The sequence below is a fragment of the Carassius auratus genome, chromosome 22, assembly GCF_003368295.1.
Source record: "Carassius auratus strain Wakin chromosome 22, ASM336829v1, whole genome shotgun sequence".
Taxonomy (NCBI): domain Eukaryota; kingdom Metazoa; phylum Chordata; class Actinopteri; order Cypriniformes; family Cyprinidae; genus Carassius; species Carassius auratus.
In genome coordinates, this window is record NC_039264.1 from 29,391,435 (window position 1) to 29,410,664 (window position 19,230).

General features: G+C 37.0%; 1 protein-coding gene across 1 annotated transcript in view; it reads right to left on the reverse strand.

The window, feature by feature from the left end:
- Window positions 1-5,512: 5,512 nt before the first annotated feature.
- The window catches only part of LOC113040289 (carcinoembryonic antigen-related cell adhesion molecule 3-like), a 29,234-nt gene continuing 15,516 nt past the window's right edge, over window positions 5,513-19,230 (reverse strand). Inside the window, exon 5 of the mRNA XM_026198635.1 lies at window positions 5,513-7,091. Coding sequence (XP_026054420.1) covers window positions 6,928-7,091 — 164 coding nt within the window. The 3' untranslated portion in view covers window positions 5,513-6,927. The remainder of the gene's footprint in view (window positions 7,092-19,230) is intronic.

The window sequence follows — 19,230 nt, forward strand, 5'->3', positions numbered from 1 at the left end:
ACCCAGTCAAACTAAAACAATGCATGCACTGACACAAAAATGCATTTGCCCACCTATCTAAATGTAGGAAATAATGTGAATAAGCCCTATTTCAAAAAACGATGGAATGTTCCTTTAATGCAACAGCAGAGTTCTGTGCCTTGCAAAGCTGAAATGTTGATGCTGATTTCATTTGACTGGTAACTTATTCTTCTGGACTATATTTTACTAATTTAATAAAAATGAGATGAAAAATGGGATCAAAAAGCTAAAAAATAAATAAATAAATAATTATAAATCAAATATTGCCCTATTAATTTATTTATGTTCCTAAACAAAAAAAATATATATATCAAAAAAGAAATGTAAGCATAGAGGCCTTGATACTGTAACGTTACCTTTTAAAAAACTAATTGTAAACGTTTATGCAAATCATGCAATGCTGTACCACTAAATAAGAAAGGTTTTGAGGGCAAAGCTAATCAGGCCAATCAGAGACAATTAATAATCAATCTCATTTTTGTATTAAATCATTCTTTCATTTCACTAATCAATCTTTTTTTATTTTTTTTTATTTTTTATTAAACACAAAGGGGTCATTACATTATAGCATCTGCAAATTCACAAACAAAGTATATATAATTTGGCCAAAATTACAGGTACCTACATTAATATTCAAGAATGAATAAATGTACTGTTATTACAGATTACAAAGGTATTTATAATTAAATACATCCAAAAGGTCAGGACTTGCCATACATTTTCTTATTTATTTAACCATTGTAATAATTTCCAAATTTGGACTCATTTGTGTCATTCGATAACTATATTCCCTATATCTATATTTGTAATTGCTTTATTGTGAAATAAATCAGGTATCTACTTTTGAGTATGATTTCAGTTTATCATGTTATTATGTTTTTAAAAAGGAAGAAAAAGTACCATCAGAAGATATTGTAGAGCCTAATTGTGTTAAATGTGAAAAAGCAAACAAAATGTAGCTTTAAATATTAATGTTTAATTTAGAATTACAAATGCTATACTTTCGTTACAGAGGCTGCATCTGAATCATTGGGTTGAGTAAATGTAAATAAACAGAATTTCTATTTTTGTGAAACTATCGCCAACTATTTATTAAATTGAAATGATAGCCTACTCAAAATATAACATATTAATAAAATAATAATATAACTTTCTTATTAATTTAACTGTTGAATAAAATCTTTTCCAAATTTGCAGTCAATCGTGCCTGGGGTGATAACTTTATGAGACAAAAGCTATTTGTACAATTGTAAGGGCTATCCTTGCCATCTTCGTGCTCTTGCAAATTGGATGCTCCGACTTGCAGTAGAGTCCTTGTAGCCCTGAGAGGTGTCCATGTAGATGAGTAAATAAATCTGCATCTTAAGTGGCAAGTCGCGTTAACTTAACGTCTGTCGGCGTGTGGCATTATTTTAACGCGTGGTGGCGTCTGGCATTAACTTATCGCGTAACGGCATTATGAAAACGGCGTTTTAAAATTAATACGGCGTTGAAAAGCACGTGTTTTCTGGTCCACTTGGCTTTCCATAATAATTCACTTGACTTGACACATGACTTCATCAGTGGACCAGATACATGTGAGTTCTCATTTCATAGTGTTATTTATTTATTTATTTTTATTTAATGTCATTTAATGCATTGTTCATAGAGTAGATCCTTTCTAGAAACTTGATTAACTGGAAGTCTTCTGATTGCTAGTGATTGCAGTCTGGATCAGTCCATTCACTATGATGTTTATGAAAATCTATTTATGTTTATTGAAAAGAAACTTGGGTAACACTTTAGAATAAGGTTCCATTAGTTAATGTTAGTTAATGTATTAATTAACATGAACAAACAATGAATAATACATTTATTACTGTATTTATTCATCTTCGTTAATGTTAGTTAATGAAAATACAGTTATTCATTGTTAGTTCATGGTAATTCACAGTGCATTAACTAATGTTAACAAGCACAACTTTTGATTTAAATAATGCATTAGTAAATGTTGAAATTAACATCAACTAAGACTTATAAATGCTGTAGAAGGATTGTTCTTGCTTAGTTCATGTTAACGAAAGTAGTTAACTAACATTAACTAATGGAACCTTATTCTAAAGTGTTACCGAAACTTGTAATACATTCAATCCCAATGTATTTACTTATGTTCTTTTTGTTGCATTGTTTTTTTTTCCTTAGTAATTGCAGGTCGTGTACATGAATGCAGCAAATAACAACCGGGCCTCGACGTCATACCAATTATTCTAAGAAGCAGTCCAGAGAAGTGGCATACTGTCAAGGCAAGTACAGTAAAGAGAAAAAATTATTAGAATTTTCTTTAAATCAGGGTCAAGGGAGACCAAGGACTGGAGGATGTACAGATCGCCAGGTTCATGATTTCTTCAAGAGGCACAGACCAACATGGTTTCATATTTGGTAAAAGTGTCCATAATCAAAAGTAAATAGATATGGTATGGTGACCCTGTTTTAGTTACCCTTTCAGCACACTGCTGTTTATGTGTTAATCTAAGTGGATTTGTAATTATGTATATAACTGCTAAACCTTCAGGACATCAAAGAGCCATATCTAGACTGGGTCATAGCTGTGATTTCTTTTTATTTTTTCTTTTCTTTTTTTACCCCATATGTGTAGGAAAAAAAACTGACAAAGCAAATCCAGTTCTTTGACAGGAAAATTAGCACCAGTAGAATTCAGCAGGTGATTGAGTGTCCTCAACCCATCCAAACTCATAGAAAATTAACATTATTGAACAACTGCTCTGAAATCTACCTTCTAGATATCTCCTCATCGACCACCACTGCGCAGCATCCACCTGGATGATGCGACGGCAGCCATATTGCACCAGAACGCCCACCACACACCAGCTTACTGATGGAGAGGAGACAGAGTGATGAAGCCAATCAGTAGATATGGGGATTGTTAGGAGGCCATGATGGTCAGAGGCCAATGGGCGAATTGAGCCAGGATGCCAAGGTCACACCTCACATACTCTTTTCGAAAGTCATCCTGGGATTTTTAATCACCACAGAGAGTCAGGACCTCGATTTCAGGTCTCATACGAAGGAAGGTACTTGTTGACAGTATAGTGACCCCATCGCTACACTGGGGCGCTAGGACCCACACAGACCACAGGGTGAGCACCCCCTGCTGGCCTCACTAACACCTCTTCCAGCAACAACCTAGTTTTCCCAGGAGCTCAGCCCTGCTTAGCTTCAGTGGGCAACCGGTCTTTGGCTCCAGGGTGATATGGCTGCCGACATGCAATGGAATACTAACAGTGGGTGGGGTTCCGGTAATCAATGGCGGTGCCCGGGGAAGCTTAATTAAAATATGAAACCCTGCCCAAAAGGCTCTTTTGTGGTTGATGCTTCAGTCGACTTAAGTGAGGCGTGGTGGTTTATGGGATGAGTAGTTCCTTCGTTCGGAAATTAGGCCACCCAGAGGCGTAGATTACGCGGGGGACATGTCCCCCCAACTTTTAATATCACGGAAATTCGTCCCTTGCACTTTTCGGTCAAGTGTGTTCGCATAGAGGTTTTCAAGAGCTGGGGTAAATAAATATAGATTTAAACTCAAAGAGACTTAAACATTTTAGCGGACCCAGAAGACGAGATGAAAATCACGGAGCGCTAAACTCTCCTGCAGTGCATTTTTCATTCATACTCGAAGACGGAAGGCGCTCTCGTGCAGAAATTCATAACAGGAAACTCCTAATATGGACAAAAGCGTCCAGCTATGCTGTGTGAAAACAGTTGTTTTCACAGAAAAACAGACACTTTTGGAAACACGAACACATTATTATTACGAGAAACTATTCTGCCTTATTATGTGATAAAAAGTGTTTGTAGTATATAAACAAATCATTATTATTTGTTATTGTCCTGCAGTTATATATTTCTAAGCCAATTATAAACCTGAAGTTAGAGAAAAATTTAAGTTGCCTATACACTACCAATCAAAAGTTTTTTAACAGTAAGCTTGTTGTTTTTTAAAGAAGTCTCTTTTGTTCACCAAGCCTGCATTTATTTGATCCAAAGTACAGCAAAACAATAACTGATTTCTATTTTAATATATTTCAAAATTAAATTTATTGAGATTTCAAACCTGAATTTTTAGCATCATTACTCCGTTCACACGATCATTCAGAAATAACTCTGATATTCTGATTTGCTGCTCAAAAAAAAAAAAAAAACTTATGATAATGTTGAAAACAGCGGAGTAGATTTTTTTTCTTTTGATCAATTTAAAGAATCCTTGCTAAATAAAAGTATTCATTTCCATTTTTTTTATTTTTTTTAAATAAATGCTGATCTTTGGATCCTTATATTCATCAAAGAATACTGAAAAAATTTACTCCTATGTTTTAAATAACTACACAGCAAAATCCCCAGTGTTAATTTAACACTCTGAGTGTGGACTCATATAAACACTGAATATATACATATATATATATATATATATATATATATATATATATATATATATATATATATATATATATATATATATATATATATATGTGTGTATATGTATATGTATTTATGTGTGTGTGTGTGTAATTGCTGTCCCCCGGCTACGCCCCTGCTTGTACCTTTGAATTTTTTGGGATTTTCTCTTCGTTTTTTCACTCAAAATGATAAGTTGTATGCTTATGAGTTCAGCCGTGGCTGGTTATCCTCAGACATGCTCGAAAACTCTTTACAAATTGTCAATGGGAGAAATGAATGGGAAATTTACTTCCGGCACCTAAGCTCTCTCTCGCTGTGGGCGGGACTGTGATGCTCTTTAGTTTGCAGAGAGGGGTGTCCCAGTTATTCAGTTACTCCTAACTGTGCGTTCTCACCACTGCCTTCGAGAGCGTCAAACGCTGTAGAAAGATTTGTGGACGCTCTGACGAGGATTAAATGTTTATCTTGTATTTAAAGTGGCTGCAAAGCAAACAAGCTTGTTGATCTTTTGCAAACTGACCACAAGGAGGGTATCGTTATAAGTTAACTTCATTAAATATTGTTGTGGATGAAGTATTAAGATCCTTTACCTAATAATGTACTGTATAAAGCACTAATACCACAGTGTAAAAATACTCTGATGAAGGTAAAAGTCAAGCATTTAAAATGTTAAGTAAAATCAGGGAAATTTGTTTAAAGCAGTGGTTCCCAACCTTTTTCATCTCGCGGCCCACACAACCACACACATATGTTTGCGTGGCCAACTTTAACGGCCTTCAAAATTAACTGACCCCGCTATTGTTGGTTTAATTACTTAGTACTAAGAAGCTAGATTGTTAACTGTATTTATTGAATGAACTAGGGCTGTGCGATAAATTTTGCGATTGTGACACACAACTATATGCTTTTACAGTCATAAATGCATTCAGGATTAATTTGAAACATATTTCCAAAAGAAAACCAATTAGAGCTTTATCAAAAACAAAAAAACAAAATTCCCGTTCTTTTTTGCCATGCATTGTTCATAGAGCTCATTAATTTTAGCGGTGCCTCAGGTGTTTGCAGTGTGTATACAGTATATGTATGCGGTCAGCAGTGAGAGTGTATAAATATAACGCGAAAGCACATTAAAATAATGCACGAGTGCAAATCTCTCTGTCTCAAAACCAGACGTTACAAAAACAGCGCGGAGAGAGTGTGCGAACTTAAAACGTGTCTCCTCTCACTTAAACTGTGTCCTGTGCACTCACAATTCTCTCCCTGTTCATGTGTTAGATATTAATTATTTTCGCACGTTTTTATTTAGCCTTTTACCGCGTGCAGTCTGAACGCTTTGATCCATTAACATGGGCTTGGAAAAAAGGCGGATCACAGACAGTGTGTGAACCTGGAGTAAGGTATATGCCCAGTCTTTTCTGTTCTCCCGCTTGGCGCAATGCATTCTGATTGGATCAGATAGCATACTACGGGAGGTCAGGGCCACGTAAAATAGTGCTATAAAGCGATTTAGAAATTGCGCACGCCCAAATCGTGATTTTATGACAATTTCTTTTAATCGCACAGCCCTAGAATGGACTGGAAATGAACAGAAAATAATTGGTGGCCCACCTGCAATACCACCGCGACCCACTGGTATTGTGGGCCACTGGCCGTGGACCACAGGTTGAAAATCACTGGTTTAAAGGTTTAAAAGTAAACTGGGACTACTGTACTATTATTTATAATATAAATAAACTGGTGTGAACACATGGTAACAGTACATTGAACCCATTTCATTAACATAACACATCTCATTACACCAAATACACCAAATAATGTTCATTTTAGCAACATCATATGACCCCTTCAAGTCATTTTAAAGCCTATTGTTGGCCTACGTCTGTTTTTATAACCACAAAAATATTATCATCTTAATACTTTTTTGTAAATTACTATTTGAAGTAACAAAACTGTGGTTAATTTGGTGGAGAAATTATTACAGACATTAATGCACGTTATGAACGTCAAAAGGCAAAATAATTTCACAGAATTATGAACTTTTACTATTTTTCTTTTCTCGGCTCCGGATTGCTGATGTCTTTTCCCGGGTACAGCTGTCCATCAATTATGATCATTTGCATTCAACCGCAAACACGAGGTGCAAGCAGGCGCGGGTGCAAAGGGAATGTCACATTTTATTAATTTTTTTTAACAACTGTGATGGTGCCCCCCTGGGAGTTGGTGCCCTATGCAAACTGCGTACTCATAGGGAGCAGCAGTACTGTAAATTACACTGACAGTCATGAGATTTAAAGAGAGGTCCACACAACAATTAATTCCCTTACCTGTCCAATATATAATCATTACGAGGAAATAGATTAATCACTATAAGCACTGGGCTTTAAACTATAATGCCATATTTTTGTTGAATTCTGAATTGAATTATGGTCTGGCTAAAGGGAAGATGAAAACGGTTCATCTGTGAGGGTCTGATGATGACGATGTCTGTTCCATTCTTTCCTGTTCATCTTTTCTGGATGTGATGTCATACACCACAATAAAAGCTGCAGCCATACCCACCAAAACAGAGATGACCAATCGAGTCACAGCTTCAGGAACATGACAACAGAATGTACAGTCTGAGGAAATAAAAGAACAACATAAAATTGATTTGTACATTTAGAAAGTACACAAACTCACATCACTGGATGTATCAAAGTCAGGCTGGTCATAGCAGAGATGTTCACAAGTCTTTAACTTGAAGTCTGAGTCAAGTCTCGAGTCATTTAATGACTTACTAAAAAAAAAAAAAACTCATTCAGAATCCTCATGTTTTGAAAACTTCCCATTTATGAAGCTGTTTTATAGGATATATATATATATATATTTATATATATATATATATATATATATATATATATATATATATATATATATATATATATATATATATATATATATCTGCCGTGTCAGCCTATTGACAGACTCTGCATCTGCCATCAAGGACCAGAGCTACCACCTGCTGACTTTCAGAGGATGTGTTTGAGCACATCGGCAAAACACAGTATGGCATAGACAGCCACACGCGGAAAAGCTGAACACAGTAGCTGTTACTCGCGCATTGTGTCAGCGATACTGAACCGAGCTCTCTTCTGCGAAGTTCTCCTCGAAGTCCCTCCTGCACCTGATAGGACAAATACAAATCGCAGTTTGACAAATAAACTAAAAGATGTGAAAGAGCCTAATTCAGTACCGCGGTGTTCTGGTGTTCAGCTCACGCAGAGAAAGGTGTCTCGAAACACTTGAACATCGAATTTGCTTATTTTTGCTCTTGTGCCGACAAATACATACAAAATATGTCAAAATATCCACCTTGGAAATTTTGCTCGAAAAAACTGTCAGTTATTTCTTAAGTGAAAGTAAACAGTTGAGGAAAAAAATGGGATGTGTATTATATTGGATGCGTTCATCGTCTCTTAAAGGGACTGCGCCTAATTTAGCTACTGGCTGCTGTAATGTCAACCCATTCTCACTCCAAAGGCGTCAAAAACCGAAGCATGGTCAAGCGCCCCTAGCGTCACTTTTATGACGCCAAATGTGCCTCTCGGCGTCGAATATCGAAGCACTACGACCTTCATTGCTTTCAATGGGAAACTTTTGGCGTCAGAATTCGACACGAAGACATGAGATGTTTATCGCTATGAAATCACGTTCAAGAAGTCTCATTCAGCACACATCGCGATACTTGCTATCAGTTCCACAGTTTGGGTGAGTAGTCATATATACGCTCTTTTAATGCCTTTTATAAAATGTATTCTGTCTTATTTATTAATCAGATTAGTGCCATATGTTTAATCGCTGTATTATATCGGTCATCCGCGGCTGTCTTTGAGTTTCATTGCGTTTAAATAAATGAATACAGCTGCTAATTAGTGTGATTAAACTCTATCTGTCACGTGCCATAGACCTTCGAACAGTTTTATATTATTATTAATTTCAGGATTAATGATGTAAGTTGTATTTGTAGTAAAATCATGGTAATCACGACACTTACAATAGTAATAAATGAAATGTGAAGTTAAAACACAGTAAACTGGACATTAGTAACTGTAACTGTAGTTTTACTATGGTATATTAATAATCAATACAATAATCACCAAACCAGCTATGTTTGTATCACTGTAATGTTAGTGTTTTTATGTGCTTTTATATGACAGATATCACAGTAATCATATGTTCTGTAGCATGCTTTTAATACCTTTTAATGTAAATCCAAAAAAAAAAGAAAAATCAAATTAAAAATAAATAATAAAACATGCATTTTTCCATCTTGCAGTTCTTTCATATCAGTTTATATATATATATATATATATATATATATATATCTAAATATTTTGCTCACAGATCATTATTAACATTCTGTATATAATTCAATTTTATTTACTCTCCCCTTTTTATTATTTTTATTTTTATTTTTAGCTGAAAAGACGTAAAGGCAGTCAGCCCAGTGGTGTTTCTGGAGAGGGATTCCTTCAGAAATGGAGAAGACAGAAAGCTGCGGAGGCAGATATTTGCAGCAGTAAGTCTGTGATAGTTTGTCTCTTTTATCAAAAATTCCTGCTGTTATAATTTGTACAGCATTTGTTGTTTCTTAAACTGTTGCACTGTCCAAATACCCACACTTGACATCTTTGCACTTGACCACTTTATTACTTATTTGTCGTCTTTCCTGTATTTGGCCTAGTGTTCAAGTGAGCATGATAACCACAAGTGTGTGTCGAACTTTTCATGACCTGATGACTGTGTTTCCCAATCCTGGTCCTGGAGAACCCCAGCACTGCACGGTTTTGGTGTCTCTCTAATCTGCCTTGGAGTCTTCACTGATGAGCTGATGAGTTGAATCAGGTGTGTTTGATCAGGGAGACATCTCAAATGTGCAGTGTTGGGGTTCTCCAGGACCAGGATTGGGAACCACTGCCTTATGGGACACTTATGTGTTTACAGAGATTTTTAATATCTAATTATCAATATTTCACATACTGTACATTGGACAGCTTTCCATGACCTCTTGTGAGATCTCGGCAAAAAGTCTGACGATTTATTCCAAAACATGATGCATGATGGGATACACTAAGCTTTGTATAGTGCTCCGGAGCAGTATTGGAGAGGTTTAGTGTGTGTTAAGGACGCCGTGCTTTGGCATTATTAAGACCGGGGACAGTCTCGTTCACACACTGTCATGTACACACACTCTCAAGTGGCCAAGACTGCAAGTGTGGGTATCTGGACAGGGTCAAAGTCTTAAACATGATCCCTAAACACATCACAGTCTTAATAATCCAGTTTAACACTTGTATGATATTGTACAAGCCCCAGGACGGTCTCATCTGACACTATCAATAGAATTCATATGACTATAGCTTGCTATTAATTACTTGCTTTCAATAATGGATGCATTTAACATTTAATTATACAGCATCTTTACAGAGGCTGCTTTTATGGTCTAAACAAAACACAGTGTAATGTATAAGTTGAATGTAATTTAATATTTCCTTCCTTTCTGTCTTACAGGATTGTTTGCTGGTGACGCTGTAGTTCTCCATCATGCACAAGGACTCACCTCGTTAACTCTTTGTCACCCACACACACAGATATGGTCCCTGGATCATTGATTAGACTTTGCAGTGGTTTGATTTTTGCAGAAGATGTAACTTTGTTTTAATTATAAGCTCATAATGAATACATTACAGAACCAGTGATGAAAACAATAGTTAAAAATAGCGCTCCATATTAAAAATATATTGCACACTTGACATGCATGTCTTCATGGTGTTTTTTTGTGAGTTTGAAACATTTACATTGTGTTGTATAACATTTTGGTCACAACACTTTTTCCAGTGTTCTCTGAAAGACATACTGTATTTACTGTTTTGTTTTTAATAAAAGCATTTTCATTTGCATACTGAAAATAGTTAATGTTTACAACATTACTGCCTTTTTATTCTTTATGGTGGCAAAAACGAGCTTGGTGACAGAGGATGCAGTGTAGTAATTTGGGCATGTTGTCTTAAAATGAGTTTGACATATAAATAAATAATGGAAGATCCTTACAAAAATATGCATGTTTATTATGCTTTATGTATTTATTTGTTCATTCATTCATTTATAATTTCAGTTTTTATTCCTAGAGTTCAAATGGTAGAGAATGGTAAATCACAGAAGCACAAATGTGAACAATTTTAACTTTAAAACACAATGTGTTAATGTGTAAATTATATTTATTATAGAGGAATCTGTCTGTTGGATACAACTGCGACTGCTGGGCAAGTGCACATCAATATTGCCCAATGTTTGTCAAGCTGAACAACGGAGGAAGGTGAAGACGTTAATAAAACAGAATCTAATAAGTAGCAAGCTTAATCTATTGTTAACCGAATCTATCCTTTCAGCCGTAAACGAAAGACATCTGTCATAAATGGATAAGGAAGTGTGACGCTGCTGCTCAGCTTAGATGTCATTGGCTGTGAATTTTCAGGACAGTCTGTGGTTGGACTATCTTTTAACCCATGTTAAACAGCGCATCATGTTAAAAAGTATGTTTTGCTGCTATCATCACATTAGTAATATATTAAGTCAACAATGAAGTGTTGCTATCTTGACAAAAATGACATCTTTAGTGAGATCCTAATCCTAACCCTAAGCACAACTTCAATGAACTACAAAAAACAGCCCCCTAGTGTTGCCTTTGCATAGATAGAACGACGGAGGCTTGTGGGTAATGAAGTTTAAAACTTTTTATTAACGAAACGAAATAAATTATTTATTTTAAGGAAAACTGGATATCTAAATATGTTTATTGTGCAAACCTCTATAATATATTTGAGAGGGCAGGCTGAAATGTGGTATTTTACAGTGAGCAATATTTAAAATGCCTTTATGTCAGCTTTCCATTTATTTCTGAAAACTGAGCTCAACATTATTTTATCAGCATAGCATAAGTAATAATCCTGCCCATTTTCTCTTTGATATGTTAATTGGACTCATTTGAAATGTACAGTTTTGGGCTCTTCCGGGGGGTGCTACTGGGCCCCTGGGGGTAGAAGGGCAGTAAAACCTACATATATGTATTCTCCTCATCATGGACAACAAACTGAGCTGAGTCACATTTATATCTGACAGTTTTCACAGTCCTCTGTTTTCTAATTCTTACATCATTGCTATTATACCTTTTGACAGGACATTGTGAGGCCATCTGATGAAACATTGAAAAATTAGAAAGAAATGATTTAATAAATAATAGATTAAAGAAATAATAGATTATTTATTTGATTTTTGAAGTATATGGCAAGAAATATAATGGATGAACCTGCAACAACTTGCCTTTATCTATTCCCCACTGTAAAGCAGTAATCAAGGACAATTTATACACATTGTGATACTTCACTATTACACAAGGACAAATTCATGCAGTGCTAAGAATATTAATTTATATATATATATATATATATATATATATATATATATATATATATATATATATATATATATATATAACTATTTAGCAAAAATCAGTGTAAAAATGTCCTCCTCACCCCCCTATCTTGCTCCTCAGGTGCTGGACATCAGTAATGTGCCTGCTCTTGGTTTTAATGCAGTACAAGATCCACGTTGATCATTCCTGCTACATTCTCAGTTATCCCTCAAGTGTTTCTAACAATAAAGCCCATGGCACCATCTTGTAATGCAGAATAATTAATCTCGTAATTCCCTTTATTTCACTAAAAAATTTGCATATTTGTTACTAAAATATAAAAAAATTACTTTCTGGTGTACTGATGTCCCAGATGTTATTAATCCGATCAAAAATGTTTATGTCTTAAATAAAAAAATAATCCCAATAATTAATATGTTGTTTTTCCAAGTCTAAAATAAACACATATGAGCCTACCTAGTAAAATTATGTATTTACCAAGAATCTTCAGAACACAATATTCACCATTTTCATTTTATTGAAGCATAGACTATAAAGTTGATAAAGTAGCATCAAGACGAATAAGATTCAATGAAAATAATTATCATCAAAAATACATTAACCTCATATATAAATCAGTTCACACAGATGAGTGATGAAATGTCCTTAAAAGTCACACAGTCCCATCCAGTCAACTGTGATACAGATCATGTGATATATATATAAGACATGAGATACTGTTCCAGAAAATAATGATTCCCATCATCACATCTAAACTGGTTTCATCTCCCCATCGTGTTCTTCTTCTCTCGTGCCTGGAAACAGTTTGTGGCTAATATCCAGCACTGATGTGGTGTAGCTTGTTCTCAGCCAATAGTTTTTATGATATTTTTGTCCTGTTGTTTTAAGTTATTTTTAAACAGGTTACACTAATCACTTTTCTTAATGGTGAATATAAACCAGCCTGCAATGACAACGAGAATTACAAAGAAAAACACATATTTGGGTGGAGTAATATTATAAAAAAAATGTTTTAAGATAACCCATTTTATTTAAATAACTAAAATAGACTAAATAGACTATAATAAGCCATAATAATTCACCACACTGCTAGGTGTGTGTGATACAATGACAAATTAAAGTGCACAGTTTTTCCAAATTAATTATTAATTTGTCTAGTCATATAAATACTTTATATTTGTATAACTAAACAAATTAATAATTAATTTGATTAATTATTAATAATTATTTAATTAATAATTTACAAATACTTTAATCTAGCCATGGGGGGTCACAGTCCAGTGACTTCTGTGCCGGTCCCAGGCCCGGATAAATAGAGAGGGTTGCGTCAGGAAGGGCATCTGGCGTAAAACATTGCCAAATTTAACCATGCGAATAGTCAGTACGAATTGCATACCGGATCGATCGAGGCCCAGGTTAACAACGACCGCCATCGGCACAGTTGACCTACAGGGCACTGGTGGAAACTGGGCTACTGTTGGTCGAATAAGTAGAGGAGGGAGGAGAGTGCATAGACAGAGAGAAAATAGGAAAGGTAAGAGTGTAGGACTGAGAATAGGAACTCTGAATGTTGGTAGTATGACAGGGAAAGGAGATGGAGAGAAGGAAGTTGGATATACTGTGTGTACAGGAGACCAGGTGGAAGGGTAGCAAGGCTCGTAGTATAGGAGCAGGATTCAAGCTGTTTGTGTTTGGAGGAGTTTGTGAGGCATGTCCTGGAGGTGAAGAGACTGTCAGACAGAGTGATGAGTCTGAAGCTAGAGATTAAAGGGGTGATGTTGAATGTTGTTGGTGGTTATGCCCCACAGGTAGGTTGTGAGTTAGAGGAGAAAGAGAGATTCTGGAATGAATTAGATGAGGTGATGGAGAGTATTCCTACGGGTGAGAGAGTGGTTATAGGCGCGGATTTTAATGGAAATGTTGGTGAGGAGGTGATGGGCAAGTTTGGAGTTAAGGAAAGGAACCTTGAAGGACAGATGGTAGTGGACTTTGCCAAGAGGATGGACACAGCCGTGGTTAACACTTATTTTCAGAAGAGGGAGGAGCATAGAGATTTTGTGGGAAGTTGTGGCCTAGTGGTTAGAGATTTTGACTCCTAACCCTAGGGTTGTGGGTTCGAATCTCGGGCCGGCAATACCACAACTTAGGTGCCCTTGAGCAAGTCATCGAACCCCAACTGCCCCCCAGGGCAGTGTGTGTTCACTGCTCTGTGTGTGCACACTTTGGATGGGTTAAATGCAGAGCACAAATTCTGAGTATGGGTCACCATACTTGGCTGAATGTCACGTCACACTAGAGTGACTTACAAGAGTGGGGGTAGGAGAACACAGGTAGGCTACATCCTATTAAGAAGAGGCAATCTGAAAGAGATTAGTGACTGTAAAGTGGTAGTGGGAGAGAGTGTAGTCAGACAGCATCGGATGGTAGTGTGTAGGATGACTTTGTTGGTCTGTAAAAAGAAGAGGTCATAGATAGAGAAGAAAACCAAGTGGTGGAAGCTGAAAAAGGTGGAATTTAGACAGAAGATGAGCCAGGCTCTGGGTGGTCAGGTAGTGCTGCCAGATGACTGGGAAACTACAGCAGAAGTAATCAGGGAGACAGGGAGAAAGGTGCTGGGTGTGTCATCCGGAAGGAGGAAAGAAGATATGGAGACTTGGTCGTGGAATGAGGAAGTTCAGGATAGTATCCAGAAGAATGTTATCCAAAAAGAAGTGGGACATGGACAGGATTGAAGACAATAGACAGGAACACAAGGAGTTACAGCGCAGAGCGAAGAGGGAGGTGTCTAAGCCAAGGCATATGACGAGTTGTACACTAGGTTAGACACTAGAGAAGGACTTCTACAAGTTAGCTAGGCAGAGGGAGATGGGAAGGATGTGCAGCAAGTTAGAGTCATTAAGGATAGAGATGGAAGGGTGCTCACAAGTGTGGAGAGTGTACAGAGGAGATGGAAGGAGTACTTTGAGGGGCTGATGAAAGAGGAAAATAAGAGGGAAAAACGAGTAGAAGGGGTGAACTCTGTGGAACAGAAAGTAGATAATATTAGAAAGGATGAAGTCAGGAAGGCTTTGAAGAGGATGATAAGTGGAAAGGCAATTGGTCTTGAAAACAACCCAGTGGAGGCCTACAAGTGTCTAGGAGAGGTAGCTGTGGAATTTTTGACTAGTTTATTCAACAGGGTTTTAGAGAGTGAGAAGATGCCCGAGGAATGGAGAAGAAGTGTGTTAGTGCCGATATTTAAGAATAAGGGTGACGTGCAGAATTGCAGCAACTATAGGGGGATAAATGAAGCTATGGTAAAAAGTAGTGGAAGCTAGGTTAAGGAAGGTATTGGAAATTTGTGAGCAGCAGTATGGCTTCATGCCCAGAAAGAGCACATTAGATGCAATTTTTGCTCTGCAAATTTTGATGTAGAAGTATATGGATGGTCAGACGGAGTTGCACTGTGTTTTTGTAGACTTGGAGAAAGCGTATGTCAGGGTGCCAAGATAAGAGCTGTGGTACTGTATGAGGAAGTCAGGAGTAGCAGAGAAGTATGTCAGAGTGGTACAGGGCATGTATGAGAGTAGCAGGACAGTGGTGAGGTGTGCTGTAGGTTTAGACAGAGGAGTTCAAAGTGGAGGTGGGACTGCATCAGGGACTGGCTCTGAGCACCTTCCTGTTTGCTATAGTGATGGACCAGTTGTCAGAAGAGGTCAGACAGGAGTCTCCTTGGACAATGATGTTTGCAGATGACATTGTGATCTGTAGTGAGAGAAGGGATCAGGTGGAGGGAAACCTGGCGAGGTGGAATTTGTGCTGGAGAGAAAAGGAATGAAAGTTAGTCGAAGTAAGACTGAGTACATGTGTGTGAATGAAAGGGAAGGAAGTGGAACAGTAAGGTTACAGGGTGAAGAGGTGAAGAAGGTACAGTAATTTAAGTACTTGGGGTCAACAGTCCAGACTAATGGAGAGTGTGCGAAAAAGGTAAAGTGCAGGCAGGTTGGAATGGGTGGAGAAAGGTGTCTGGAGTTCTTTGTGATAGGAAAACATCAGTGAGAATCAAGGGGAAGGTGTACAGGACAGTGGTGAGACCAGCTATGCTGTATGGTTAAGAGATAGTGGCACTGAGAAAGAGACAGGAATCAGAGCTAGAGGTAGCAGAGCTGAAAATGTAGAAAATGGGAGTGACAAGTTTGGACAGGATTAGGAACGAGTACATGAGAGAGACAGCTCATGTTGGACGTTTGGGGGACAAAGTTAGGGAGGCCAGATTAAGATGGTTTGGACATGTTCAGAGGAGGGAGAGTGAGTATATTGGTAGGAGAATGTTGGACATGGAGCTGCCAGGCAGGAGGCAAAGAGGAAGGCCAAAGAGGCCAAAGCAGTTTTGTTTACACATTCAATTTATGACAAATATAAAGCATTTAAACCACAAAAACTAAGCTTCATTTTTTTTATCTTACAGTGACAGTCATTTCTTAATTTATTCCAGGAGTTATGTAAATGAAAATCTAAGTCGACATCGATATGAAACTTGAGTCATAGAACTTTTAATGATGCAAGTTATACAAACCTGATTACAAAAAAGTTGTAAAAAAAATGTGAGTAAAAACGGAATGGAATAATTTACAAATCTCATAAACTTATATTTTATTCACAATAGCATATAGACACCATATCACATGTTGAAAGTGAGACATTTTGAAATGTCATGCCAAATATTGGCTCATTTTTGATTTCATGAGAGCTACACATTCCAAAAAAGTTGGGACAGGTAGAAATAAGATGCCGGAAAAATTAAATGTACATATAAGGAACAGCTGGAGGACCAATTTGCAACTTTTGGGCAATGTGATTGGGTATAAAAAGCGCCTCTCAGAGTGGCAGTGTCTCTCAGAAGTCAAGATGGCAGAGGATCACCAATTCCCTCAATTGTGGAGAAAAATTTTGCCAATCAGCGGCGAAAAATTGTGGAGCAATATCAGAAAGAAGTTTCTCAGAGAAAAAATTCAAAGAGTTTGAAGTTATCATCATCTACAGTGCATTATATAATCCAAAGATTCAGAGAATCTGGAACAATCTCTGTGCATAATGGTCAAGGCCGGAAAACTGGATTCCCGAGATCTTCAGGCCCTTAGACGGCACTGCATCACATACAGGAATGCTACTGTAATGGAAATCACAATATGGGCTCAGGAATAATTCCAGAAAACATTGACGGTGAACACAATCCACCGTGCCATTCGCTGTTGCCAGCTAAAACTCTATAGATCAAATCCCTAATGGGAAGCGAAGTTCAGATGAAATGAAAGTGATGTGACATATAGCCAAGTATGGTGACCCATACTCAGAATCCGTGCTCTGCATTTATCCCATCCAAAGTGCACACACACACACACCATGAACACACACCCGGGGCAGAGGGCATCATTTATGCTGTGGCGCCAGGGAACAGTTGGGGGTTCAGTGCCTTGCTCAAGGGCACCTCAGTCATGGTATTGTCGGCCCAATACTCGAACCAAGAAACTTAGGGTTAGAAGTCATACTCTAACTACTACTAACAACTACTATGCCACGACTTACCCTTGAATTTGGGAAGAGATGAAACCTGCAATTCCTTGCAATGCTATGATCTGCAGCGTTTTTAAAGCTGCTAGTTTATACCAGTTGACAGTCTATATGACTATATGACTGATTTTTCATTGTCGAATTGTACTGCCCAGTGTTTTAATGGGAGGTGGCCAAATCTGACAGAGTAGCACGAATCAACAGAACACCAGGGTGCGAATGCAGTCCGCCTTTTAAATATCAGTTATATAATTAATCAAGGATAAAAGACTCGGGTTGCTTTAAAAATATTCTTGAGTCCTTATCCTCAAGTCAAGTGAACTTTTGCATTATTGAGACACTTTTTTGCATTATTGAGACACTATTTTCCAAATGAATGTTGTTCAGTGCTTTGACGCAATGTATTTTGTTTAAAGCACTATATAAATAAATAAATAAAAAAAAAAAAGTCTGGAGTCATTTCAGGTTGAGTCCAGTCTGAAGTCTATAAAAATGTGACTCGAGTAGAGATTGACCGATATGGGTTTTTCTAAAGCCGATGCTGATGCCGATGTTTAGAGGTCAGGGTCAGCCGATGGCCGATATGTGCTGCCAAATTTAGGGCCGATATCTTGAAGTTTTCCCCTTCATTTGCATGCTAAAATGTCGCACTAATAATAAGTGGATGCACAACATTTCTAAACTTATCATTTATTGAGCACTGACTTGAACCATCTCTCGAATCTTAATTTTGTGCACTGCACGGTATTAAAATAATAATAAAAAATTATCCAAAGTTAACCAAACAAATTAATAAACGGACCAAGTATTCAATTATATATGTCAATCATTTACATAAAAGTTTTAGAGCATTTATCAAGTATAATTTTTCAAGTTTGTTGGAACATAAATGTAAACACAAATATACATTTAAATAAATACAATTTTTAGAAATAAAAATCAATTAAACTGAAAAATATAAAAAATAAATATATACAAAATAAATAATAGTAGTGCTGCAAACACACTAGCAACCCGCAACATTTGTGTTTGGTATAAATGACACAGAACATCTAAAGTTCATTCTAATTTCAAAATTACATCGCAGTCTGTTCATTATTAAAATAAATGACAGTCAACCAAATATTTAAAAAGTTACACTGGTCAGTTTACATAGACCGTAGTATACCGGTCCACTCTGCTGTTATGCCAAGGACGTTTTTGCTCATGTGAAGAGGATGATATTTTCCGTCTAGTTTACATTAAAAAAATAAAAAAATATTATAGTTTAACATTCAGATACATTGGGAATGTGGAAACATTTGGATATGCGCAGAACGAGACGTGAACAATAACCTAAAAATACATCTAGGTAAACCCGCGCTCGCTCGTCCTCATTTTTCGGATCAGCAAAAAAAAAAAAAAAAACTCTCCCAGTCTGCTGTGATGAAGTGAGCAGTTTTCGTCAAAGAGCTCTCCGTACCCCTGGACGTCCATCCGTCTGTCGTGAGCGCAACAGAGGATGCTCGAATTATCCACACTTTTTTTCTTCTCCTGTTCATAAAGATCTGGCACAATCTTTTCCTTCATCATTATATATGACAGGGAAGCCAAAATGCATGGGGCGTTCAAGCTCCTCCGTTCCTCCGCTCGCTATGACAACTGAGTGTGGACTGAACATGCGCAACTTTTTTTTTTTTTCATAAATCAATTACGTTTGTGCAGAACCGAGGATATTGAGCCGAACGGATCACGGA